Source organism: Scardinius erythrophthalmus, assembly GCF_964197995.2.
Source record: "Scardinius erythrophthalmus genome assembly, chromosome: 13".
Lineage (NCBI taxonomy): Eukaryota > Metazoa > Chordata > Actinopteri > Cypriniformes > Leuciscidae > Scardinius > Scardinius erythrophthalmus.
The window spans coordinates 4,424,526-4,451,552 of record NC_138233.1 but is presented as its reverse complement, the minus strand read 5'-3'; the positions used below and the strand labels follow the sequence as shown (position 1 = coordinate 4,451,552).

General features: G+C 36.7%; 2 protein-coding genes across 2 annotated transcripts; both read left to right on the top strand.

The window, feature by feature from the left end:
* Window positions 1-57: 57 nt before the first annotated feature.
* srp72 (signal recognition particle 72) lies at window positions 58-17,419 on the top strand. Its single transcript, XM_081382419.1, has 18 exons — window positions 58-179; window positions 675-795; window positions 3,599-3,722; window positions 5,423-5,566; window positions 5,977-6,088; window positions 7,282-7,313; window positions 7,459-7,583; window positions 9,026-9,083; window positions 9,178-9,309; window positions 9,393-9,521; window positions 10,452-10,524; window positions 11,806-11,870; window positions 12,718-12,813; window positions 12,891-13,072; window positions 13,611-13,748; window positions 14,360-14,397; window positions 14,701-14,860; window positions 16,764-17,419. Exons 1-18 carry the CDS (start codon window positions 80-82, stop codon window positions 16,933-16,935), a joined length of 2,001 nt encoding a protein of 666 aa, XP_081238545.1. The 5' UTR covers window positions 58-79; the 3' UTR covers window positions 16,936-17,419.
* A 1,312-nt stretch (window positions 17,420-18,731) lies between these two features.
* On the top strand, window positions 18,732-26,615 carry arl9 (ADP-ribosylation factor-like 9). Its single transcript, XM_081382420.1, has 4 exons — window positions 18,732-19,416; window positions 20,721-20,889; window positions 22,016-22,191; window positions 26,094-26,615. The coding sequence occupies exons 1-4, from the start codon at window positions 19,228-19,230 to the stop codon at window positions 26,268-26,270; spliced, it is 711 nt and encodes a 236-aa protein (XP_081238546.1). The 5' UTR covers window positions 18,732-19,227; the 3' UTR covers window positions 26,271-26,615.
* Window positions 26,616-27,027: the final 412 nt, after the last annotated feature.

The window sequence follows — 27,027 nt, the reverse complement described above, 5'->3', positions numbered from 1 at the left end:
TTTTATTATGTCTTTGGGTTGTTGTTGTTGGAGGACTTTTATTCTGCCCGGGTGTCTGGTTCCACTCATATGGCAGAAGATGGCGAGCGGATCGGGGCCCGTTTCGGCTCTCTGGACCGAAGTCAACCGCTGTGGACAGAACGGAGACTTTACTAGAGCCCTTAAAGCTGTCAACAAAAGTAAAATAAAAACATATCATTCATATTTCTATCCAGCTCTTTCTCACTCTAATTAAAAACACTGTTTAGCTCCATTTCTCCCGTAGCATGTGTCTAACCTGCAGTGCAGTAGAATCGCTAATGTCTGCTTTTTACTCAAATTTCATATTTTATTAAGGCAAATGTGATGTTTAATTTAATAATACAACTCATGAGAGGCTCTTATAGGGTGTCTTTATAGTCTTGAAGACTTTCTGGAGGTTTGAGGGGTCTGTGTTTAGTGATTACGTGTCATAAAGGGCTGGATTAAAATGTAAACATGCAGTCAAATATCTTAATTTTATGTTTGTTTAAAGATCTAAACTTATTAGATATATATATTATTATGTTTTTGTATTTGGGTTTACTGATTATTACATGCTCTATATTGTGTATATGTATATATATATATATATGTATATGTGTGTGTGTGCATATATATATGTATGTGTTAATTCTTACATTCTCTTTTTGCAGTTCTTCATGAAAATAAGGATGATGTTACTGCACTACACTGTAAAATCGTCTGTCTGATCCAGAATGGAGGTTTTAAAGAAGCCCTGAATGTCATGAACACACACACCAGATCACTGCCCAGGTGAGATGATCACCCACACTACTGCAGACCAATTTGTAGTATTTTAAACTAAAATTACGTATTTGATCAATTGATTGCATTAAAATTCTTTGCTTTTTCCTTAACATTTTGTTTCTTTTAATCAAAAACAGTAGTGGTTGGCACTCAGATTAGCCCTAAAACATGCACAGAGGGCCCCTTCGAAAAGCCACTAGAAATAGTATTTTCTACAGGTTAGATGTGGTAATCTTGATCACATCACATACTAATCAGGGATGATTGTATACAAATTGAGAGGTAGTTCTTGATTAAGGCCAGAATTTTCACACAAGACCTTCTAAAGACAGCCTGGATGTGTTTGATAGAAAGTTATAATTCATTGGTCCTTGAAGGGAAATTTCTTTTTTTTTAAGGGCATTTTTAAGTATGCAAAATATACAGTATGCACAATGCAATATAGTGCTCGACCGATATATAACCAAGGCATATTTATGGTGTTTTTTAAATGGTGCCAAACACCGATAAGTTCTTCACTGACTTTCAAGTCAGTTTAATCACTGTTTAATATTAATGCACTGCTGTCATTGAAGCGCACACATGCATACATCATCAGCTCTGTTTTCATTGAAGCACACAGGCGCATACAGTACCAGTCAAAAGTTTGGAAACGTTACTATTTTTAATGTTTTTGAAAGAAGTCTCTTATGCTCATCAAGCCTGCAGTTAAAAAACAAAACAAAAAACAGTAATATTATGAAATATTATTACAATTTAAAATAATGGTTCTCTTTTTAATATACTTTAAAATGTAATTTATTTTTGTGATGCAAAGCTGAATTTTCATCAGCACGTACTCCAGTCTTTGGTGTCTTATGATCCTTCAGAAATCATTCTAATATGATGATTTATGATCAATGTTGGAAACAGTTGTGCTGCTTAATATTTTTTATAACCTGAGATACTTTTTTCAGGATTATTTGATGAATAAAAAGTTAAAAAGAACTGTATTTATTTAGAATAGAAATCTTTTGTAACAATATACACTACCGTTCAAAAGTTTGGGAACAATAACTTTTTTTTTTAAGAAATTAGTACTTTAATTCAACAAGGATGCGTTAAATTGATAAAAGGTGATGGTAACGATTTATATTGTTAGAAATGTTTTTATTTTGAATAAATGCTGTTTTTATGAATAAATGCTGTTAACGTTTTACTCATCAATGAATCCTGAAAAAAGTATTCCAAAAAAATATATTAAACAGCACAACTGTTTCCATCATTGATAATAACTGAGTATCAAATCATCATATTAGAATGATTTCTGAAGGATCATAAGACACCAAAGACTGGAGTACTTGCGGATGAAAATTCAGCTTTGCATCACAAAAATAAATTACATTTTAAAACATATTAAAAAAGAGCACCATTATTTTAAATTGTAATAATATTTCATAATATTACTGTTTTTGTTTTGTTTGTTTTTTAACTGCAGGCTTGATGAGCATAAGAGACTTCTTTCAAAAACATTAAAAATAGTAACGTTTCCAAACTTTTGACTGGTACTGTATGTCACTCGGAGATTGCTTTTAAAATCGCCCCCTAAATAGGGCACTTTTTGAGGGAACAGCCATCTGTAGTTGTGTCTGAAACCATAGTGGACGTTATCAACTGCACTCATTCAATCCCACAATGGACCGCAATAACGAGTGTACAACCGATGTACACCCAACGGCAAAGGAATACCCATAATGCACTGTGAGAGTTGTGTGCCGAATGAATTCCATTTAGGAGCACAGAAACATATCAACGCTGCCCCACTACTTTTATTATTAAAATAGCTTAGCTGCTTAATCACTACATTATATTTCTTAGCAACGAGTGGGAAACGTAGCAGGCTTTGAAGTAATTAAACTCACAATTCAACATCATTCACACATGCATCTCTCTCTCTCTCTCTCTCTCTCTCTCTCTCTCTCTCTCTCTCTCTCTCTCAATTCAATTCAATTCAATTCAATTCAATTCAATTCAAAATGAGCTTTATTAGCATGACTGTGTAACACAATGTTGCCAAAGCATCAACATATATAAATAATAAAACAAATAAAACATATATGTATATATCATGTCATATGTAGCATAGTAAATATAAATAAATAGATAAATAAACACAATCTATCCTAATAAATGAATAAATACAGTGGGTCTCTCTAGAGAATTAGCTGACTCTGGCGTTGTGAATAGCTAACACATATTTAACATATATTCTCTCTCTCTCTCTCTCTCTCTCTCTCTCTCTCTCTCTCTCTCTCTCTCTCTCTCTCTTTAACGAGTCCTAACTGATGAAAATAAGCGCCATTTTTTTTATCCTTCCGGCCAAATATTGCGCTGTAAAATCAACAACAGCTTTAACTAATCAATGCTGGCGAATGAGCATGGCATAAGCGTGATAATCCACGGCTATCTGTGCATTAAACCTTTTGAATGCCTCCAGGCGTGCATTAAAATCAGTTAATACACAGCTAGCTGTGGATTTTCTCTTACATATATATTGGTCAATCGATTTTTTTGATATCTTAGAGAACAGGGTGGCTCTTCTTCCTCCTGAAGAGTATCATTTAAACCTGTGATTTTCAAATAAAACCCAAAGACCTTGATTGGCTGGTTAGAATAGGATTCGTTCAGAGTATAATAAATCTAAAATATCATAAACACTATTATAAACTATGCTTCTAAGAGTCTAAATTGACAGCAGAATTTGGTAGAGGTTTCAGCATGTCGCCTCTGTTCTCAGTCTAATAAAAGCTTGTGTGATTTGTCTCTGTAGTGACTTGATCGGGTTTGAGAAGGCCTACTGCGAATACCGTCTGAACCGGGTTGAGAACGCTTTGAAAACTCTCCAGGGAATCCCAGAGCAAACGGACAAACTCAAAGAGCTCTACGGCCAAGTGGTGAGAATCGTGTGGTTTGTGTTTACTGTCAGATTTGTGCTGCCCAATTTCAGCGTTGACATGATTTTAGAAGAATTTTGAGTTTTAGGATTTGCTGTCAAAGGCCGCATTTACACTGCATGGTCCAAGTGACCCAATTCCGATTTTTTTCCACAGATTGGATATGACCCATGAACGTGTAAGCAGGAAAAAAAGCGCACAGATTCTGATATTCTCTGATCGGTTTCAGGCCTCATTCATATGTGGAAATAAATTGGATATGAATGGGATACGTGCATTTGTGCCTGCCTTATAAGCGGACAAATCGGATATTCTCCTGTCAATGCGAGTCGTACGTCATTGAAAAAAGTGAATTTTTGAAACATTTCACGGTACAGATACATCTATAACACATTAAACATCTCTAGTTGTCTAGCAGAGTATTAATTGCGTTAATTTGTGTTAAATAAGAGGCGATCTGGCGCTGAAATGTAGCCGCGTGTCCATTACCCTCCAAATTGCGCAAATTGAAATTGCGGATTGAAAATACGCCCAATGGAAACACGTCAATTTCGCAAAAACTCCCATTTATCGCAAAAAAGTTTTTCCGTTCGCATGAGGAGGTTTTTCAGGCAATTCGAAAAAGAAATATTTCGCAAAACTGCAATGGAAACAGTTTTTGCGCATTTACAGATCACCTGACGTAGATGACGCGGTGTGTTTGGACAGAATACGAGACAGAGCTCTTTATTAAATTCATAAAAGACAGAAGAATTACAGGAATAATGGATTCTAAACCTCTAAAGAAATGCCACAATCAAGACCTTGAAGCAGAAATGAGGGAGAAACACCCAGAAACTCCTCATATGTGCCGCTCACAGTATAATAAGGGTCGTTCCTTACCATTAATGATTGGATAACACACATACATCTCCTTCCATTAATAATAATGGCCAGTGCGGTGGCTGGGATATACGTGAACCTACCAACATCCGTCGCCATTATTTTTGGAATGACTTATCACGAGAGGAAAAAAAAAAAACGTTTTAGTCGCATAACATCGGTGAATGGAAACGCCGTCATTTCGCGATAGTTTTTTGTCTACATTTAGAAAAAAATCGCAAATCTGCAATGGAAACGCGCCTTGAAATCTTCCTGAGTGCTCGCTTCCACTGTTATCAGTGCCCAGACAAGCGCTTCAATCCTGTTGTGGAGACTCTATTCGTTCCAGTGAAATGCACACAAACACATCCCTGCTCTTGATATACAATCTCGGATGAACACATTTGGTTTTAATGAGAAAAAAAAAACCTATACGAGGGCAGATTCGAACCCAGAACCTCTAACACGCGTATTAAAAGTTCTACCCCGAGGCTGTTAGTAAACGGATCTGTGTTACATAATCACTGTCTTGAAGAATTTGTACTATATAACGATTTTGATATAAGGATGAAACTATTGCATTAAAAATGTTCCTATGAGTTCCACTCATGTATTATTGAAATTGATTTCTTGATTTCATAATGTTATTTTTTTGTTCGTTTCGCCAAGTGTCGTGTAAATGCAGATCTCAGAATAATGGTCACTATTAAAAGATGTAAGCGGGTTGTCAAAAAAATCGGAAAAAAATTGGAATTGGGCACCAAAACCTGCTGTGTAAATGTGGCCACAATGCCTGAGTTGATTTATGTGTGTGTGTGTGTGTGTGTGTGTGTGTGTAGCTGTACAGACTGGAGCGGTACGACGAGTGTGAGGCCGTCTATAAAGACCTGATCAGAAACTCTCAGGACGAGTATGAAGAGGAGAGGAAGACGAATCTGTCAGCTGTGGTGGCGGCACAGAGCACCTGGGAGAACACACGGCCGGTGAGAAACACATTCATACCAAACAAATATAATCTGGCATCTAACCTATGGCTATGATATATCTCACTATGATTTGGTGATGGGTTTAATATGGGTATCATGTAACCCAGGTATTGGGCATATGAGCAGAGAATTAATAAAACTGAGAATTTATTTCAACTAGTGCCGTCAAATCGATTAATTGCGATTAATCACATCTAACATAAAAGTTTGTGCTTATGAAATATGTGTATGTATGTATGTGTGTGTTCATGAATGAATGAATAAATTCATTCATTTATGAAAAGAATTCATAATTTATTTATTTATTTTAAATTTGAATACAAAAATTCAGATGATTATGATCATCTGTGGAAATGTGTTGATTTTCTTTAAGTGGTCACATGATGCATCTGTGACGTGTTTTTCAGGAGGATCTGGGTTTACCGGAGAGCTCATACGAGCTGTGCTACAACGCTGCCTGTTGCCTGATTGGTCAAGGCCAGCTCAGCCAGGCCATGCAGAAACTGCAGAAGGCTGAAGGTCAGGGTTTTCTTTAAAGGGAGAGATTACATTTGACACACACATCCTATCAGGACCAATAAAAAACATTCTAATAGTTATAGAAGCAATTATGCCTCAACCATGTCAATGCAGTTTTGTTTCAAAACGATCGGTAGTGATCAGCTGATACCGATTATTAGCCGCTACATCAGTGCATCCCTATAGAAAACAGTTATTTTGAAGTGTAATAATATTTCACAATATTACTGTATTTTTAGTACCTAGGGATCCCCTGAATCCAGATTTTTGGGGTTCTGCCGAATACCGAATCCACTGGTTAAGATTCTGCCGAAACCGAATACCGAATCCTACTCCATTCCTCAGTCCATTAACACAGTAAACACATTAATGAAGTAAACAACGTCCACAGCAGTGCATTTTTCATTTAAATTAACTGTAAAAAAAAAAAGAATAGGCAACATTATGCCAGGATGACAAGTGGGAAAAACAATTTTGACAATTACCATAGACCTTATCTCAAGATCCAATCAATATCCAAAATATTAGATTTATAATCCCATAAAGTAGGCAACCCCCAAGTACAAACCAAAACCTTTCAGTATAAGTGCAACAATGCAAAGATTTTTAAATCAGAATATGTTTGGTGAGTGACTTAACTGAGATTAATGTTATTGAACATTAGGTGTAGGGCTAGCAAAGCTGTAATGGTCGTCTGGTTAACACATGTTTTTAGCCGTGACTGTCCTGTACCTGAAGTTGCTGCATTTTTAATGTGAAATTCGTCGACTTGTTTGAGACCAGATCTCCGATCCTGCGGAGGTTGTAGGGGGTCTCTGGAGTGTGTTTTTAATCAGCTGGCCTGAACTGCTGGGAAATCATGTTGTGCAATCCTAACCAGGCTGCTTATTTACTGTCAGAACAGCCTCCAGCTTTACAGCTTTTGGTTTGGCTCATTAAATCTGTAGGTGGTAAAACGCTTCCTTTGTGTTTGTGTCAAACTGTTGTATGTGTCAATGAATGAGCCGATTAGTGTATGTAATATTCAGTAAATCTTGGGCCAGCTTTTACAAAATTAATTCTGCGAGCCGCCTACACAGTTTCACTTTGAGTCCCTGTGACTCTCAAGAATAACGTGAGCTGGATGAGAAAAACTTGAATGAGTCAGTCAGTTTGCTTGTGTTTTATGCATTTTTTTGTTTGTTTTTTCCCAGAGTTGTGCAGGATGTCTTTGGCTGAGGACTCGGTGAGTAATTCTTCCATGTTTGTATTCTGATGTGTTAGCAAAAGTGGATTTTGCAAGCGTAAGCATCACATGCTCGCACTTAGGATTAGGGATTTTAACCAAGGCCTTTAATATTTGTCATTAGTTGTGATTTATTGTGTTTTAGGATGTGACGGAAGAGGACGTGGATGCTGAACTGGCCATCATTCACTCTCAGATGGCTTATGTGATGCAACTACAGGGAAGAACCGAAGACGCCCTTCAACTCTACAATCAAGTCATTAAACTCAAGTGTGTTACATACTGCACGTTTACTATACTCATAACCCAACATATGTCTTAATTAATTAAACAGAAAATAAATGCATGCTCGGGTGATAAGATATGCATAGAAAAAACTCCCAGAAGAAATGAAAGGTGCAGAAAATATTGATATTTTTAAACATAATTGGGGATGCACGATATATCGGCCACCATATCGGTATTGGTACCAATATATGATAGCAACCACCCAGAACACCCTAGCAACACCATATCAACCACCCAGAAAACCCTAGCAACCACCCAGAATACACTAGTAACCACCTAGCAACCACCCAGAACACCTTAGCAACCCACTAGAAACACCCTAGCAACCGTGCCGAATTTTACCACTGCAAGCACCACTCACATTTTCTTCAGGAAATGTGCATTCTAGTTTTTAATGCTATCGTTATCGACCAGATAAGAAAATTTGGCCGATATCTTAAAGCTGATAAATAATGTATAATTTCCTTCAGCTGAGACACTTCAGATGTGCAATGTTCCACATGATGGTTTTGAATTGCTTGAAAGTCCGTCACATAGGCTACATGTATTTAAAAAAATATATAGGCTATATATAAATGATGCTGTTATACAAATATCCGATTAATCTCTCATGATACGTGTCGTTGGTGTTCATTCAGCTCTTCAGCACACGCAGTTTAAAAAGCAATTCTGTTATTTGAAACAGTAATATTAATTTTAGATTTAGATAAAAATGATCTAAAATTAGATAAAAAAATTATGCATTTATAATATTTAGCCGTATCATTTTCATCAACAATGTGGTTTAATTAAAATTATTTCATTATTGTCTGTGCGGAGTCTATTCCATTTTATTATCCATGGCACGTGCATTTTGATTCTTTATACTCAAGTAATGTTGTCCAATTATTCGTTTATTTAGGCGTTATTTTATTTATTTGTAAGTCAATATAATTTTATTTTTGTTTAGAAAGAAAGTTGCCCATAGGAGTGTAAAATTAATTTAAAACTTACATGGGTTCAAACTAGGCTACTGTACTATAGATAGTTAATGTGCTTGGGTCATGGCTTTTAATGGTGAGACTTTTGTTTTGGTAATCAGGCTCTCAAGACTTTTTATAAAAATGTATTAAGATTTATCAGCCAATATATTGGTCATCGGCTTCAAATATAAAGAATTATCGGTTATCATATCGGCTAAACATGATTTAAAAGCCTCCTATTTAGTCTGGTGTCCATGTAGTGTCTTATAACTCTAGTATTTGTTTATTTACATCATTATCATTTATTTCTGTTTCATATCTTCATTTATAATACTCGTATTTTGTGTCAAATGCTCGTAAAGCACTTTGAATTGGATTGGATTTGTTTTGATTAAGGAAGTTTTGATTAAGGTTGCCACATTAGACTCACGTTAGAGTTTTGTCTTTTCTCTTTGCGTTCAGGCCGACTGATGTGGGTCTGCTGGCTGTGACTGCGAATAACATCATCACCATCAACAAGGTAACAAATATGAAACCCAAGCTCTTCCTTCCTTCCTGATTGTGTCAGTCTTGTTTGCAACCAGTGTTTTTATCTGTGCTCTTTGAACCTCCAGGACCAAAACGTGTTTGACTCCAAGAAAAAGGTGAAACTGACCAATGCTGAGGGTGTTGAGCACAAACTGGCCAGAAAACAGTTGCAGGCAATAGAGATCAACAAAGCCCTGTTGGCCATGTACACTAACCAGGTGACCACTCAGTTTGTACTGCGCAGTATGCTTTAATCCTGACGGATGTGACCTGTTTTGACCTCTCCGTTGTCTCCCAACAGGCCGATCAGTGCAATAAGCTGTCGGCTAGCCTGCAGGCCCAGAATCCCAGTCACCCCAGACCGGTTCTGATCCAGGTGGCCCAGCTCTGCCGAGAAAAACAGCACAGCAAAGCCATCGAGCTCCTGCAGGTACTTCCCCTCCTGACTCTTCATTTCTGCAACTAAAGCCCTATTCATACGGGATTAACATTACTAGGGTAGATGGAGTATTGTAATTTCACCACAGGACGTCTGTAATATTAATGGCCAATTCGCACGGGATAAGATATCTCAGTAAACTAGCAGAAGTGGGAGAGCAACTCGATTTGCACATCGCCGTCACTCCTGTCGTCATGTGTGTGTTACGCTGCTTCCTGATATCACGTGCACAAACACACATAACCTATATTTATATAAATAAAACAGTTATGTCCGGTCGAACGATGTTTTAATTAAGATCGGATTGTGTTGGTAATAGACACTTACCTAACGCTAAAAGATGTTTCGTGCCTCTAACAAGTGCTGTCGATCTTCTCTCTGATCTGAATGGTGTGTGTGAAACACAGACTTTTGCCACAGACTCGTCCCAGCGTCTAGAACGCAACTGATGCTTTTTCAAGCGTCTCCATACTTGGAAAACCGCGGAAAACTACTTTTAAACAGGAAATATTAACGTGCATATTTAGAGCGGGTCTATTCGCACGGGATTAGTATTACCTGAGGTTATTTTTCCAGACCTTTTTAATGAAGGTAAAAGTCGCTGTAATCTTTACTGACATTGTCTGTCATGATTACTGAGATGCACATTCGGACGGGACTAAAATCACTGAGAAGCGCTGGTAATTATTACTCTACCCCTCCTCTCCATGTTACACTAGTCCTGTCCGAATAGGGCTATAGACATTTACCTCTGATAACAGGCACTCTAAACTGTAATATGGACTCGTGCGCTTTCTGTAAATCTGCTTTGAAATGATGTGTATTGTGAAAAGCACTGTACAAATAAATGTGAATTGAATTGAATTTAATTGAATTCCAGCTCTCAGTGGCGTTCTGTAACCATTTCTGTCTCTCCTACAGAGGTTTTCAGATCAGCACCCTGAGAGCGCTTCTGGGATCAAACTCACCATGGCACAACTCTACGTGACCCAAGGTACTTTCATACACACAAAAATACAGTTCAGTGCAACATGTGCAGCGCAAGTCTGTCATCTAAGCTACATAAAATTATAATGAGAACATTATAATTGTGTGTTTGGGGCATGGCTTTTAATGGTGAGACTTTTTTTGTAATCAGGCTCTCAAAAATTATATTAAAATTTGGATTTAGATTTATCGGCCAATATATCGGTTATCGGCTTTCAAATATAAAGAATTATCGGTATCGGCCAAAATGATCATATCAGTGCATCCCGAGCCAATATCAGATTCCAGGGCGAACAGATCATGGTCCTGAAATGACCCGCATACGCAAAAGAACGATACAAATACGTCACGCAGCAAGTGATTTTGCGTTTATTTATAATTATATATAACATATTACAAATTCATACGCAAGCAATATAAAAAACAAAGACGAGGATGCGAAATAAAGAGCAGAGTTGTTAAACATTTATGATGTGATTTATGACTTATGACACATCACTGTCCTTCCACTGACTAGCTTTCGCAACGGTCTCGATAACGTCGGGCATGTAAAATCTGTGAAGTGACTCCCATGAGCACAGAATTGTGACGAATGTTGCTCTAAAGTGACGTAAAAGTTGCATGAATTCCGATATGACTGATATGACATTGCAAAACATCGGACCACAAAACCAGTCACATGGGTAAATTTTTTGAAATTGAGATTTATACATAATATGAAAGCTGAATAAATAATCTTTCCGTTGATGTATGGTCTGTTATGATAGGACAATATTTGGTCGAAGTACGACTATTGTAAATCTGGAATCGGAGCGTGCAAAAAAATCGAAACATTGAGAAAATCTCCTTTAAAGTTGTTCATTTATGTTGGCGATTGTGCTGCATTCACTCACACAAATACATGTTTTATATATTTACGGTAGGAAATTTACTAAATATCTTCATGGAACATGATCTTTACTTAATATCCTAATGATTTTTGGCATAAAAGAAAAATCGATCATTTTGACCCATACAATGTATTGTCGGCTATTGCCACAGATATACCCGTGCGACTCGAGACTGGTTTGAAAAGTCACTGATTTGTGACTTTTAATTGAAAAGGTCAGATTCCATGTGGTTTGTGCCGTTCACACTGTCATGACAAAAACAGATCTGAGTCGCATATGAGCAAAATAATGTTTTTTGGCCACATTTACCTGTAGTCTGAATGTAGCTTTACAGAGAGCAGACTGAACCTAAAAGAGTCTTTAAAATGTAACTTATGTGTCACATATGTCTTCAACAGGTCATGTGACTAAAGCCTGTGATATCCTGAAGTCCATAGAAGAATTTAAATACAAACCAGGAATGGTGAGATTTAATTTGCTTTTTATTTTTTAATTTTTTAAAGGGATTTACGAGGACTGGCAGTAGATTAATTTGTCGTGATTCATTTAATTTGATTTAATTAAATTTGATTTCTAGTTGATGCAGAATTTGCTAAAAGTTTTTTTTTTATTTGTTATTTAAAAAATATACTATAATTAATTAATATTTTACTTATGTCATTTAATGTCCTTCAAGTTTTATCGATGAATTAGCTAAAAGTCATAAATTATATTTGCTTAAAATTTGCTGTATAAATCCTGTGTAAATATAACTATATAAATCTCAATATGGAAATTCAGTACTTGAATGTTGAAGGACATCAATAAAACTTTAACATTGTTTTTGTTTCTTAAGAGAAACCGAATGTTAAAACTGATATATATATATATATATATATATATATATATATATATATATATATATATATATAATCAAACGCATATATTTTACACATTAAACACTATATAGAGATATAAACTCACAATTGCGAGAAATAAACTTAGTTTAAATAAGTTTATATCTTGCAATTCTGACTTTATAACACACAATTCTGGCTTTATAACACACAATTCTGGCTTTATAACACACAATTCTGACTTTATAACACACAATTCTGACTTTATAACACACAATTCTGACTTTATAACACAATTGCGACTTTATATCATGCAATTCTGAGATAAAAAGTCAAAATTGCGAGATGTAAACTCACAATTGTGAGAGAAAAAAGTCTGAATTGTGAGATAAAAAGTCGCAATTACCTTTTTTATTTTTGACTCTGTGGTGGAAACAAGCTTCCATGGTTTTGTTCTGTGTGTTTTTTAAACAGATTTCTGCTCTGGTCACGATGTACACGCATGAAGAAGACATTGACAGCGCAATCGACACATTCAGTCAAGCCATCCAGTATTACCAGAGAGAGCAGGTAAAGGCGAGCGCTGGCGGCTCAACGAGTCTGTATTCGCTCAGCACCGCTTTGATTGTGTTGTTCCCCTCTCTCAGACGGGCTCTGCCATCCACCTCTCTCTGGTGCGAGAGGCTGCGAACTACAAGCTGAAATACGGGCGTAAGAAAGAGGCCACCAGTGATCTGGAGCAGCTGTGGAAGCAGAACACTAATGACATCCGTACGCTCGCCCAGCTCATCTCTGCTTACTCGCTCGTGGATCAGGACAAGGCCAAAGCGTATCCTCTGATAGCACTCCAGTCTCAGGTCATTCTGATAGACATTCAAGCCACTTTCAGGGATGTGATTCTTCCGGATTAATCCGGAATTCCGGTTATTTCCGCCTAAAATCCTGACGCACGTAAATCATGCAGATCACTAATAAAAAAAAAAAAGAGGTCATTAAGTACAGATCATGTTCCATGAAGATATTTAGTGAATTTCCTACCGTAAATATATAAAACATGTATTTTTGTGAGTGAATGCTGCACAATCACCAACATAAATGAACAACTTTAAAGGAGATTTTCTCAATGTTTCGATTTTTTTGCACGCTCAGATTCCAGATTTACAATAGTCGTATCTCGACCAAATATTGTCCTATCATTACAAACCATACATCAATGGAAAGCTTATTTATTCAACTTTCAGATAATGTATAAATCTCAATTTCAGAAAATTGACCCATGTGACTGGTTTTGTGGTCCAGGGTCATAAATGTTGTATGTTCTTGCACTATTTTCCTTGTGTTTTCCTGAGCGCTTGATTTGAATTCAGTCTGAGTAAGCATCTTCCTTCTCCGGAAACCATGTCCTTTAACGTGGACGTCGATGAGCTGGAGAACTCGCACGGAGCCACGTATATCAGGAAGAAAGCTGCTAAAGTCGTGGGCGAAAGCCAGCCTAAAGAACAGGGGTAACAACACAACCAATCATTACTCTTTCGGAAGATATACACTCAAACCAAACATTATTCAGACACTAGATATAATTTTTGATATGTTTTACTAGTGTGTGCAGGACACTATAGTTCATTTCTGTAAGTGAGGAGAGCAAAATAAAGTAAACTGTGACACATTATACCCAATATACAGTGACATTTGGGACCAAAAATGATTCAGACACTTTGAGCTGATCATGTTTTGCTGAAGTGCTTTTTCTTTAACTGCTAATGCTCTTTTTACACACAGACTGAACAATATTAAACATTGCTTGGTGATTGGTTGAGCTAAACTGGTATAATCTAATTGTGTAGTTAAATTTAACAGCTGACAGATATTCAACATAATTCATGTGTGAGACAGTCTAACAGAAGGACGGACAAAACCAGTCAAATATCAACTGAGTTCTGCTCATATTTTATCACCATTTTCTAAACTATAGCGAATAAACTGTGATAATATGAGATGTTGAAGGATAAATGTTGGTTTGACTGTATCTGCATGTTTGTGTCTTTAATACTCTACATGAACACACTTCACGTCATCTTTAGCACTGTTTAACACGTTGATGATGGCTTTGTTTCAGTCCGGAGGATGTTAAAAAGAAGAAGAAAAAGAAGAAAGGTATGTTTGCTGCTGATGTTTATTTATTTATTTACCTTTATTTTATCAGGAAATAATCCCATTGAGATTCAAAATCTCTTTTTCAAGGCAGTCCTGGCCAAGACAGCAGAATAGTAGTTCCATATATATATAGATATATATATAGTACCTTAAAATAGTCCTTTATCCTAATTTTAAACTGTGTCATTGTCAGTAAATGGTCAAATTTGAGCTGATTCTGCAATTATTTGACTACCAGTGTCAGTTCTGTCTTCTTTTATCAGCATGAGAAGTGGTTGAGTTGGTAATCAGTTTTCTGTTCAGGGAAACTGCCGAAGAACTACGAGCCGAACTCGAGCCCTGACCCGGAGCGCTGGTTGCCGATGCGAGAGCGCTCGTATTATCGTGGAAAGAAGAAGGGCAAGAAGAAGGAGCAGGTCGGCCGCGGCACACAGGGAACGACCTCCGGAGCTTCTGCCGAGCTGTGAGTCTCCGCCAGTGATGGGAATAACGGCGTTATAAATAAACGCCGTTACTAACCCACAGCAACATTAAAATAGTGTAGATTAGTGTACAATGTTTTATAATAATAAGATGTTCTATTTAGTGTCCATTTAACATTTCATATTAGGGGTATAAGAAATTTCTTATGTTTAAACTTTTTTTTATTTTTTAAAGTAACGCAATAGTTACTTTCCCTGGTAATTAGTTACTTTTGTAATGATGTAATTCAGTTACTAACGCAGTTACTTTTTGTGAGAAGTAACTAGTAACTATAACTAATTACTTTTTTAAAGTAACTTACCCAACACTGGTCTCCGCTCACACGTACAGTTCACACTCACTTGTGTAGCGCTTACACACATCGAGTCCACATTACAGTTTAGAGGACGATCTGTACATGAACAAAATCAGTTTACATGTCAAATCAGTTCAGTTCCTCTTTTATGAAGTTATTTCACTTAAAGATTATGCCTGAAAAACTATTAGTGCTGTCAAAGTTAGTGCGTTATTAACGCGTTAACGCAAAATCATATTAACGGCACTAATTTTTTTTAACGCAGCGCATATTTTCTGTTTGACCCGTGGCCCAAAACCTAGTTGGAGAAATGGAGATTCACAGTGTTGCCAACTTGGCGACATTGCAGACCCATTTAGCGATTGTTTCCCTTTCAACAAAGCGCCCAAACCTTATTTAGTTTCTGAGAATACCGGTACCGCCGGTACTGCTCTCCCAGCACACGCGCACCTCTCTCTCTCTCTCTCTCTGCGTCTCGAAGCGCTTTAATTCAGTTAAACACAGATATGATGTTGCTTCTCTAATTTTACATGCAAGCATAGTCGAAATCATAGCACGGATATTGTCTTTATCATATGTGTATTTGATTTCACCAGACGACGGCTCGATTATCAGGATTTTTGTGCAGATTAACATCTTGGAAGGGAGAGCTGGTTATGTCTTAATGGGTCGCGTTTCAGTCACCATTTCAAATTCATGCCGTTGTTTGACAACAGAAACAGTAAAATATACCAATGAAAACAGTTTAATTGAGAATTTAGCTTCATCAAAATGGGCACAGAGAGAGACAAACTATAATGTAGCCTAATAATAAATAATAAATGTACATTTAGCATTTTCAGAAGAGCTGCCTTGTAATGCAAAAATCTAAACATGTAAACAATTGCTCAGTGCAAAGAAAGAGAAGTAATGGGAACCTGGTATTTCTTTGTTCTTTCTACATGTGTCTAATAGACATGAACAAGTTCTTTGAAAAACATCTATGACCTTTGAAACATCTTCAACGTCTCGTTTTCATGCTCTATGTTGACTATGGTTTTAATAATAAACATACATTTGCATAAAGCATCCATATTTATCAATGCCCACGTTGATTAGAGTATTACAAACTTGAAAAGTATTAATTTAAGGTACATTTAGAACAGATAAAAATGTGTGATTAATCGCGAGTTAACTCATGACAATCATGCGATTAATTGATTAAAATTTTTAATCGCTTGACAGCCCTACTAACTATCTAACTATCTATCCATCTATCTAACATTTATTTGTATAGCGCTTTTCACAATGCACATCATTTCAAAGTAACTTAACAAAATGCACGAGTCCATATTACAATTTAGAAAACGATCTGTTATCAGAGATGTATATATAGAGATGTATAAGTTATGTATTTTAGAAATGTACATGTATAAAATCAGTTTACATGTCCAATTCAGTTCAATTCCTCTTTTAATGAAGTTATTTAACTTAAGGACTCACAATTCACTGACTTTCCCTTTCTTCAGTTTCATTGAATGCACCGGAAGCATCAGTCAAAACTGTGTGTGTGTGTGTGTGTGTGTGTGTGTGTGTGTGTGTGTTTCAGTGACGCCAGTAAGACCGCCAGCAGTCCGCCGACCTCTCCTCGCCCCGGCTCTGGATCCGGCAGCGTCTCGAGCAACGCGGTCCCTCCACGACAACAGAAACCCACTGCGCCCGCAGCCGCTCGCAAGAAGGCCCCGCAGAAGAAGAAGAAAGGAGGGAAGGGAGGATGGTAGAGAGAGAGAGAGAGGAAAAACTTAGTCTCGCTCCGTTTGCTTGTTTAATAATGAAGATGCCGCGCACTCCTGAGGCCTGGAGGATGAAATGTTTTACTCATTAAATCGTGAAAGACGAAGGAATGTGATTTGAGCGACTCTGTCGTGTGAAATAAACGGGAATCGTTTTTTTTCAATGCATTTTTTTAACCATCCAATTCACTCTGTACATGCATAACTATCCATGTTTAAGAGTCTTTATGGCATTTTTCTTTTATTTTTATTTTCTTTCTGAACCTGGATGATGTTTCTGTTCATCATTTGTCCTTTGTTTGATACATGAATGCTTAATAAAGCAACTTTGTGTCACAATAGAGGCTGTTTATGCAAAGTTGAGATAAATCCTGTGCTCAACACTAATCATTTTAAACCATCCTCAGTCATAGATCATGAAACTAATCTTCAGTGTTATTTCTTAATAAAGAGATTTCTGGGAAGAAAAAAACTGTTTTTCTATTTTCTATTTAAACCCCTTAAAGATCTGTTGCCATAATTGCAAACACAATTGTGTACTAACTAACTATAAATTCCAAAGGTTGAGGTTTCTAAAACTCTAAATAAGTCGGCTTATCCTGTACTCACAATTAATTAATTATTTGTCTATCCTGACCAGCGATGAGAAATGAAGCGATCATAACATCATGTATTGTGTTGATGCAGCTTTAAATGGAGAAACTTTAATGTCTTTTGCATAAATAAACATTGTAACGTTTTAAAACGGTAGATTTATTACTTGCAGAAATTGTTTCATGATAACTGTAGTCCTAAATGCTTATGTCTAAAGTGAGCAACAGAGATTTAATACGTTATTTAATTACGTCTTATTTAATACGTTAACACCTTAAATCCAGTTAAATTATAAGTTTACATGTATGTATATGGGAGCCAAAAATATGAATTAAATAAATAATACATTAAATTATACTATATATGCACCATTTCCACAGTCACTTTCGCTTTATTACACACTAAACACACTAGTGCTGCTAACACACTAAAATGACACAGAGAGCAAAACCTCGAAAGTCTCCAAAAAGTCTAAACACATTTTCTGCTTTACACACATTTTGCGATTCAGAATGGCACTTTTGAACACGGTTCACTGCATAACACACAACAATCTGACTTTAAGTCACATGTTTGCCATTTCAAAATGACACTCCATGATCTGATTGGTCGATACACGTGTCACCTGACCAAACACCTCAATGCTTAACTGTAAACACTTCAATCTTTTTCAGTTTACTGTTTTTTGTGAGCATATTTTTGTTCAGTCCAATGTAAATATTTTTGACTTGTTTGGTGAAAAATAAAAACATAAATGTTTCAACAGCGTGTGTGTGTGTATCTGCACATATTTCTGTGCTTGTGAACAATCTGAAGAATTTTCTACAATTTGAACTATTTTAGTACTATGGCAAAGCATACTAAAAATGAGAGTGCTCTTCATTACGCTCAACAGTGTGTAGTTGGTTAGACAAAAATCTGCTAATATGAATGAAGTGTGCGCCATTTCGTGCAAAAGTTTGATTTTGATAATGCTATATGTAGTTTTGGTTGCACTGCGATATATTGGGTATTTTGCGGTTTGGGTGTGTGAATTGTGTTAAGTATTTTGATAAAAACCAGCCTAGTTTGCAAAACTGTGTGTTAGCAATTGGAAAAAAACTATAAATGTCTCTGTAAGTGCAGTACTTCACCAGCAGAGGGCGCTGTTGCTGCGGCGCATTAATTAATTCGCTCTGTATTCGAGCGCCCTCTGCTGGAACGATCACGCATTACTTGAATCAAACATGTCACCGCCGACTAGTGTGCACATTTAAAATTAAATGAAAACGATTTCCTCTCATTGGCAGGTTCATCTCAGGGGATTATTTGAGCTCAGACTCCCCGCAGAGACACTTAAGATGAAAATCTCTCGCGGTTTGTTGTGATTACCTCACGAGACTTTGGTTGTTGATCTCCAGGAAACGCAAAAGCTCGGATTGCAACCTTTTCCGTCTGTGCAAAGGACGACGAATAAACTTCATTTAGCGCTTTTATTCGATTGCTACCTGCACTGATAACTCTATTTCTTGCTCTCGCTGTTTCCGCCACCCGGAAATATATCCACTTGTAGAGTTTCTAATCCACTTGTGGAGCCGCACCGAGGCCTTTCTGTGGCGCATCATGCCCGAGTGCGTGTGATAAAAGTATCGCGTTTGTTTACATTTGTACTTGATTTGATATTGTAGGCTTGAGTTGAGCGTGAACATGCCCGGTGCGCGCGAGATCGGGATGATGGGCGCCGCGCTCGCGCTGACGGGAGGAGTCGCGTGCGCTTTCTGCTATCTGATGCATCAAACACAAAAACCAAAGAAAAAAGTGAAGGACGAGCTGAACGAACACGCGCATAAAGCGAACAAGACCGAAACTGCACAAAAGACGCCTATAATATCAGAGGTTTGTTGGTTTCGATCCAGTTTATCCTCTTGGACTTGCATTTATTGTGTATTTGTTGCACGCGAGGCCTCAATGTAACAGTCCAGTTTACACAAGTATTATTGTAATGCTTAACAGATCATGCACATTCTATATCCTCATAAATATTAATATTCAATTATTATATAATGCATGCCAAATCCTTAACGTAGGTGCAAATAGTTAAAAACCTCATGCAACTTTTAATTAAGATTTTCTCTAATGTTAATGTTCATTTATAAGCTTTATCATAACTTGTAATGCTTAAAATTATACTTTCAGTGCATGCAAATAGTCTCTTATGATACTATGGAACTTTGATTCATATTTTTGGAAATGCTAATAATTCGTTAACATTGTAATTTATCATTTTAGATGCAAAATACCATGCATCTTTAATTCATATTTTCCTAAATGTTAATGTTCATTAATAAACATGATCGGAATGTGTAATGCTTAAATAGTTTCAGATAGTATTATTATGATATTATCTTTTATTTTATTTTATTTAGAAATGTTAATAGTAATTCGTCAATATAAGTTATTAAGTTTAACAGATGGTGAACGAACATGCAAAATATTAAGAAATGTCATGCAACAGTGATTCATGTTTTTAATAAAAGTCAAAGGAGCACTTTATTTTACAGTGTCCTTGTAACACGTTATGTGTATTTACTACAGTAATTTATAAATTAGACATGCAATTAACCCTAATTCTACACCAACCCTAGTGCAAATACATGTAGTTTATTAATATTACTCCGTACCTAAATGTATAATTACACTGTAACAATGACACCTTAAAATAAAGTGTAACCAAAGTCATTAAAATTATTAGCTACAGATATTTCATGGTTTATGTAATGCTTCTTTTAAATAGTTAAAGTGTTACCTGAAAGATAATTAAAAATAAATAAATGTGCATGTATTGTTTGGTATTAAATCATGCATTTTTTTATAAGTAAAAAAAATAAATGTGCATGCATTGCTTGGTATTAATTCATGCATTTTTTTAATAATTAAAAAAATAAATGTGCATGTATTGTTTGGTATTAAATCATGCATTTTTTTATAATTAAAAAAATAAATGTGCATGCATTGTTTGGTATTAAATCATGCATTTTTTTATAATTAAAAAAATAAATGTGCATGCATTGTTTGGTATTAATTCAGTGTAATCGTAGTGTAATCCGTCTCTTCCTGTGACCTTTGAGGCGGCTTTACTCTGTGATTTCTGCCAAGAATGCTGTTCTGATGTGGTTGTCTCTGTTCTCTGTGCGGTGCAGCCCAGGACGGCAGGTACTCAGGTGCTGGTTTTGGGTCTGGACGGGGCGGGAAAGACCAGTTTACTGCACTGTTTCGCCACCGGCAGCCTGGAACAAGACGTGTGTCCCACTCAGGGCTTCAACGCCGTCTCCATCAACAAGGAAGAGCTTCAGATCGAGTTCTTAGAGAGTAAATATAGCTCACACACACATGACTCCTGATGATACCATGGGTTTGAACTCATGCACTGATCAAATAAATGCAATGTTGGTGTTAGCCCTGCATAAATCATGCTATTAAAAAGGGTGATTAAAAAGCATTAGTATTTAGTAGGGGTGTAGCAATATATCGCAATACAGAAATGCATAAATCAGGGTTCGTACAAGGTGCTTAAAGTACTTGAAGTACTTGACATTTCAGTCCTGGAGAACCCTTGAAAACAGCCATATTTGTGAAGAGGTACTTAAAGAGTGCTTTACTTACTTAAAATACAATAAATTCTTTCAAAAACAATATTTTCACGCAAAATGAACACTGCAGCCTGTCTGATAATACGAAGTACACCAACATTATAATATAAAACATTATTTATTGATCAATAATAGCCATTATAAACTTTGTATTTAATATATATTATTAAATACGTTGTAAGTTGTATTTTAGACACCTTATATCTGTAATTTGAGTTTTAATAATCCTTAAAAAATACCTCTGATTGTAGTCCTTGAAAACCAAAAAAGTAGTGCTTGAAAAGTCCTGGAATTTCTTTTTACAGCATCTGTACGAACCCTGATAAATAGTGAGGATAGTGACAATATTTATTGTGTATACCGGTAATTCACCCATAATGAAAATACTATTTTTTAAAAATATTTTCTGAGTTTTAGTGTCAGTACTACATTAAGCTACTATATATAATGTTGAATATAATGTATAATAATGCAATGGGGGAATATATGTGTGTCCTGATAATGCCATATGTCTGATGTTACCAGTAAAATTATATTTAAATATATCTAGTCAGTGACAGAGATCAAGCATATTCATCTAAAATAACTCTGTTTTCATCTTCAGAATCATGAATATTGTTATTCTGGCGTCTCTATTGTCCTGATTGGGTTTCCTGCATCAAGTCCGAGTCTATTCATTTACACTACAATGTAATATCAAATTTAGCATTTTAATCAACAGTCCATTTTATGTTAATCTTTTATCATATGTCTTGGAGTATCGCAATAATATCGTATCGTGATATGAGGGTCTCGTTACACCCCTAGTATTTAGTGTGTGATGTGTGTGTGTGTGTGTCATGCAGTCGGAGGCACAGAGAAGCTGCGTGACTACTGGCGGATGTATCTGGGTAAAGCGCGTGTGATGGTGTTCGTGGTGGACTCGTCCGACCCGGAGCGATTCCCTCTGGCTAAACGTCTCCTACATCAGCTCCTGTCGGCCGACCCCTGCCTTCCTCTAGTGCTGCTCGCCAACAAACAGGTGAACACACACTAATCCTGTCTGATCGAGTGTGTCAGGGCCATCTGGCTGCTCACACGTGGGATTAAACTCCTCCTGTGCGGAAAATCAAGCTTTAATGTTGTTTATATGCAGGGTTTGAAATGAACTTTTTCACTCGCCGGCCAATTTGGCTACTAAATGTTTAAGTTACTGGCCAGTCAGAACTTCTACTGGCCAAAAATAAGAAAGAAAAAAAGAAATAAACCATATCAACTATGTCACAACTAAAATATATATATATATATATTAACTATGTCACAACTAAAATATATATATATACATAAGTTATTCGTAGGTGGACAGATCAATACAGTACAAAGAACATAAAAAAAAGTAGGATTTTGGAAAATAAAAATGTATTTTCTGCTAACCACATGCTTTTTAATCTTCTCTATTGCTTCAGTGCAAATGAACAAGCGTGCCGTTATTTGTTGCGTAGTGACGTGTGTGTGTTCAAGTAAGCCAGATATGAGCAGATTCTGTGCAATACGCTGTATTTAATATATCATGATGACTCACGAGTATTTGCGCTAAATCGGCGCAGATTTGGCTTACACAAACTTCCCAGCAAAGTGAGTAAATCTAATAAGTAATACACCAAATTTGCTCGTGATTTTACAGCATTTCCCGCCACAGTTGATTTTTACCAGCAATTTGGCGAGTGTTAATTTCAAACCCTGTTTATGTCTATGTGGTGTTTTTAATAAGCTTTCTACAAACCATGTGTAAATTCATAAGTCGACACCATTGCTGAGTATTTTCTCCTTAAAACTGCAGTGAACCAAAGACAGTCTCAAAAACACGCTTTGTCACAAACTACCTTGTAACCAATCAGATCAACGTGCCGGCGGGTTTTAGCATATCATTAACAGCGAACTAGCAGGGGAGTCTCGAGAGAAGCCAGGTTATCCCGGTATATTTTTCTGTTGATATGAAATATCGGGTAGATTTAGCAATAAAGCGAGTGTATGATATATATTATGATGTTATGATGAACTATATGCCTTTCTCCACTGATGTTCTGAGTTGTTCAAAGCGTTTCTGAAGATTGTTAGACGGCAGCTGTCTGACTCTGAGAGGCGAACGGGAACATGGTTTTGTAACATTAGCAACACATTATTAGCTTTTTGACCATTAGGTGGCAGCAACTCACTGCATTAATGAGTAACCCTGCGTCTCAATGTCCACACGATCCATCCTAAACAGAGTGTGAGATTAAAATAAGTGTGTCCCAAAGCATAAAAGCATAGTGGTAATATTACCCACAACCCATTGCGCTTTGGAGGAGGATTCAGTTCAGAACTACAAACACGAGTAAAAAGTGTTCAAAACTACAAAACATGGTGGATGTGCATGTGCGCGACCGACGGTTGAGATAAAGGGGTTTGAGTGACGACTAATCAACATTTAAGCTGATTAAAATCTTGATGTAATGTTATCCGTGTTATATTTAATCTGCAACAACAACGTGAACTTTTATAAAGATCCTCTTGGCCACTTTTAAATGCATCGTTGTGCGTGAACATGAGGAGAGTCTCCGCATGAAAGACCCGCGACTGCAGATCAGCGTGCCTCTGCATTTCTCTCTGATACAGTAGGAAATTAAATGTGGAGGATTTTAACTGTGATAAGATGATTGACAGGCCAGTTTACTGTGATAAGATGATTGACAGGCCAGTTTACTGTGATAAGATGATTGACAGGCCAGTTTACTGTGATAAGATGATTGACAGGCCAGTTTACTGTGATAAGATGATTGACAGGCCAGTTTACTGTGACAGAGAGCAGCCGTTAAAGACGCAATTGCATGACGTGATAGTTTGTCCCAAAGCTTGTGTACTCTTCTGCAACACACTCAAAAGTATCTACTTTTTCTTCACAAAAAGAGCACACACTTTTAGGGCGTAGTATAAGTAGGCGAACTGAGACGCAGGATAAGTCATTCATTCATTCATTCATTCAAAGATTTGTTCAAACGGATGATTCGTTCCGGAATGAAACAAGTGACTACCTTCAGAAATTAATCATTGAATCATTGATTCGTTCGAAGACGCTGATTCACTCAGGAATTCAGTTGCTCTGAGACACTTAGTTGGCGAAATAGAGCCTGTACTGACAATACTGTCTAAAATGCAAGTCACAATATTAACTGTAGTGTAAGCCCGTCTATTAGTCCAATGGAGGTCTCCAATAATACGGGGAAGGTTTCTCTGCGCGTTACTGTCTTTCCTTTTACGCAACACAACAAGATTAAATGCAATATATTTTCTCACATGCAATAGCTCGTTTCATCTGACTCCAAAAATGAAAAGGTTTTAATGATATCTGTGCATCATTAAAACGTGAACGAATATTTGATTATTCTCTTAAACTCTGTTTATATTTTACCCACTTAGATCAGGAAGACTATATCGCTCTGAGTTCCTTACCAAGGTCTCCAACACAAGTGAATCAGTTCCGAAGATCATAAGCTGAGGCAGTCGGCTAAATATCTCGGATTTTGCCGTACACGCGCAACAATCAGAGATATATTCAATTAGCCCCCTGGATGTCCTTCAGGAACTTAATTCAATAGTTTTCTAAACCTATTAAATCAGAACAGAAGTCATCGGAAGCGTCCAAGCTAGGTTAATCAACCAGCGTCGTGCTGATCCTAGATGGACAAACACATCCACACATCCGAGTCGCCCGCACACTTCCTGATATCAGTTTTTAGCCGTCGCTAATCTCTGACGCGACCTGTGGCAATATACGAATTCGTTAATCTTATTTGGGAAAAACCAGCCTCAGAGCCAGTCCGAATAAAATCAAACGTTTACAATTTATTAACCAGGTAATGAAGCAATAATTCAAAATCCAATTCGCAAGAATAAAATTATCAGTTAATCATAACATAACAACAATTCAGAAATGGAATAATTTGTAGAAATTATTACCTGGCAACGAAAATCACACACAGCGTTTGTGTGGGCAGTCAACCTACAGACTCCTCGAACTTTTCTACACCTTTTCCTTATATACCCAGATAATTCAATATTCTTACCAAATGGCCGTCTATCATTATAATTAGATTTTGGTTCCCTATTCAGGGATTCACACTGGGAGATCAGAATTTGTGTTTGAATAGGTTCTTGTTTTACATCCAGGAGGTACAGTCCGAATGGAGGATCTGGGAGAGGGAAACACCTTTAAGGGGCAAATCACTTTCTCATATTTTATAACTTCTTTTAGCTTTTCGTTATGGTTGGGAGAATGAGACCATTTTACCAGGCGCACTGAGACACTTTAAATGATATCAAACATGCATAGATGCTTCTTGTACATACTTTACATTGCATAGGTTTTCAGTGTATTTCAGGTGAGGAGGAGGGGGGATGAAGGGGAGATAGTGTGTGTGGAGTGTGAACTGCGTCTCGAAATCCCTGTTACATATGCAGGAGATAGTTCGTGTTAATGTCCAGGGGGACCTTTTGTTCCATCGAGGGGTCGGCCAGACATACTGGCAGCAGCCTTACAGTAGTATAAAATCAGTTTCATATTTTTCAGTTGTGCTGATATTCAGGGAAAACACACTTGCTCTGGTGAAATGGCTAAAATCTTCTCATACAGGGTTATTTTTTTTAGGAGGCATTTTAGATGCATATTTTTATTAAATGCCAGTCACATTACAAATAATAAACATGACAATAGTCCCAACATATTGTATAAAAGTATTGATTCAATATTTGATCAAATATCGACTACAGCAAGTAGGAAAAGAAAATATACAGTGTAATATATAAAATAATAATACAAGTAAAAAGAAAATTTAATTTTCTGAAATTTACAGGATAACAAAAGTAGATATCCATAAATCCCTCTGTAATTTTTTTTCCCATCAGGACGTCCCGGGGGCGCGTGGGGTCACCGACCTGTACGAGGCGCTGGATTTGGGGAAGGCTGGCGACGGACACCGGCTCAGTGTGATCGGCACTCAGGTGAAGAAGGGAAAGTGTGTGTCCAACACTGGTGTGCAGGACGCCCGTGACATCATCATCGACATGATGGCGGACAACTGACCGTCGACTGTGCGACTGGAAGTAGTTTCTGTGTCTCAATTATTCAGGGCTTCATTTACATTCACCAAATGACAACCAAACCAGCCTGTTCCTGTAGAAGAAGAGAGACTTTAACGTCTTTTAATGACACTAAAACATGAAAACGGAGCATTTTGAAAAAGATGCCAAAGATGATAATGTTTTTCAGTGTATTGCTGCTGCTGTTGTGATTGTGTATTATGGGATGTCTGAGTATGCTGTGAACCTTCTGAAGCTCTTTTATGAAGACTGTATGTGTTCGATGCATTTGCTTTAGGGCTGGGCAACAATTAATCACATCCAAAATAAAAGTGTGTTTACATAATATATGTGTGTGTACTGTGTATAATTATTTTGTGTGTGTGTGTATATACACACACACACATGCATGCATATATTTAAGAAAAATGTGTTATTTATATATAATATAAATTATGTATAAATAAATATACAGTATATACATGCAAATATTTCTTAAATATATACATGCATGTGTGTGTATTTATATGTACAAAATAATTATACACAGTACACACACACATATATTATGTAAACAGGGACTTTTATTTTGGATGTGATTAAGCTTAGCCCAGCCCTAATTTGCTTTGATTGGTTCATAAATCAGGGTTCGTACAAGGTGCTTAAAGACTTTTTGACATTTAACTCCTGGAAAACCCTTGAAAACAGCAATATTTATGAAGAGGTACTTAAAGAGTGCTTTCCTTACTTAAAATACAAT

Coding starts and splice junctions, on each gene's coding strand:
- srp72 (XM_081382419.1), top strand. CDS start 80: ATGGCGAGCGGATCGGGGCCCGTTTCGGCTCTCTGGACCGAAGTCAAC. Junction 5,567..5,976: donor CCTGGGAGAACACACGGCCG/GTGAGAAACACA, acceptor CGTGTTTTTCAG/GAGGATCTGGGTTTACCGGA. Junction 9,310..9,392: donor TGGCCATGTACACTAACCAG/GTGACCACTCAG, acceptor GTCTCCCAACAG/GCCGATCAGTGCAATAAGCT.
- arl9 (XM_081382420.1), top strand. CDS start 19,228: ATGCCCGGTGCGCGCGAGATCGGGATGATGGGCGCCGCGCTCGCGCTG. Junction 19,417..20,720: donor AGACGCCTATAATATCAGAG/GTTTGTTGGTTT, acceptor TGTGCGGTGCAG/CCCAGGACGGCAGGTACTCA. Junction 22,192..26,093: donor TGCTGCTCGCCAACAAACAG/GTGAACACACAC, acceptor TTTTCCCATCAG/GACGTCCCGGGGGCGCGTGG.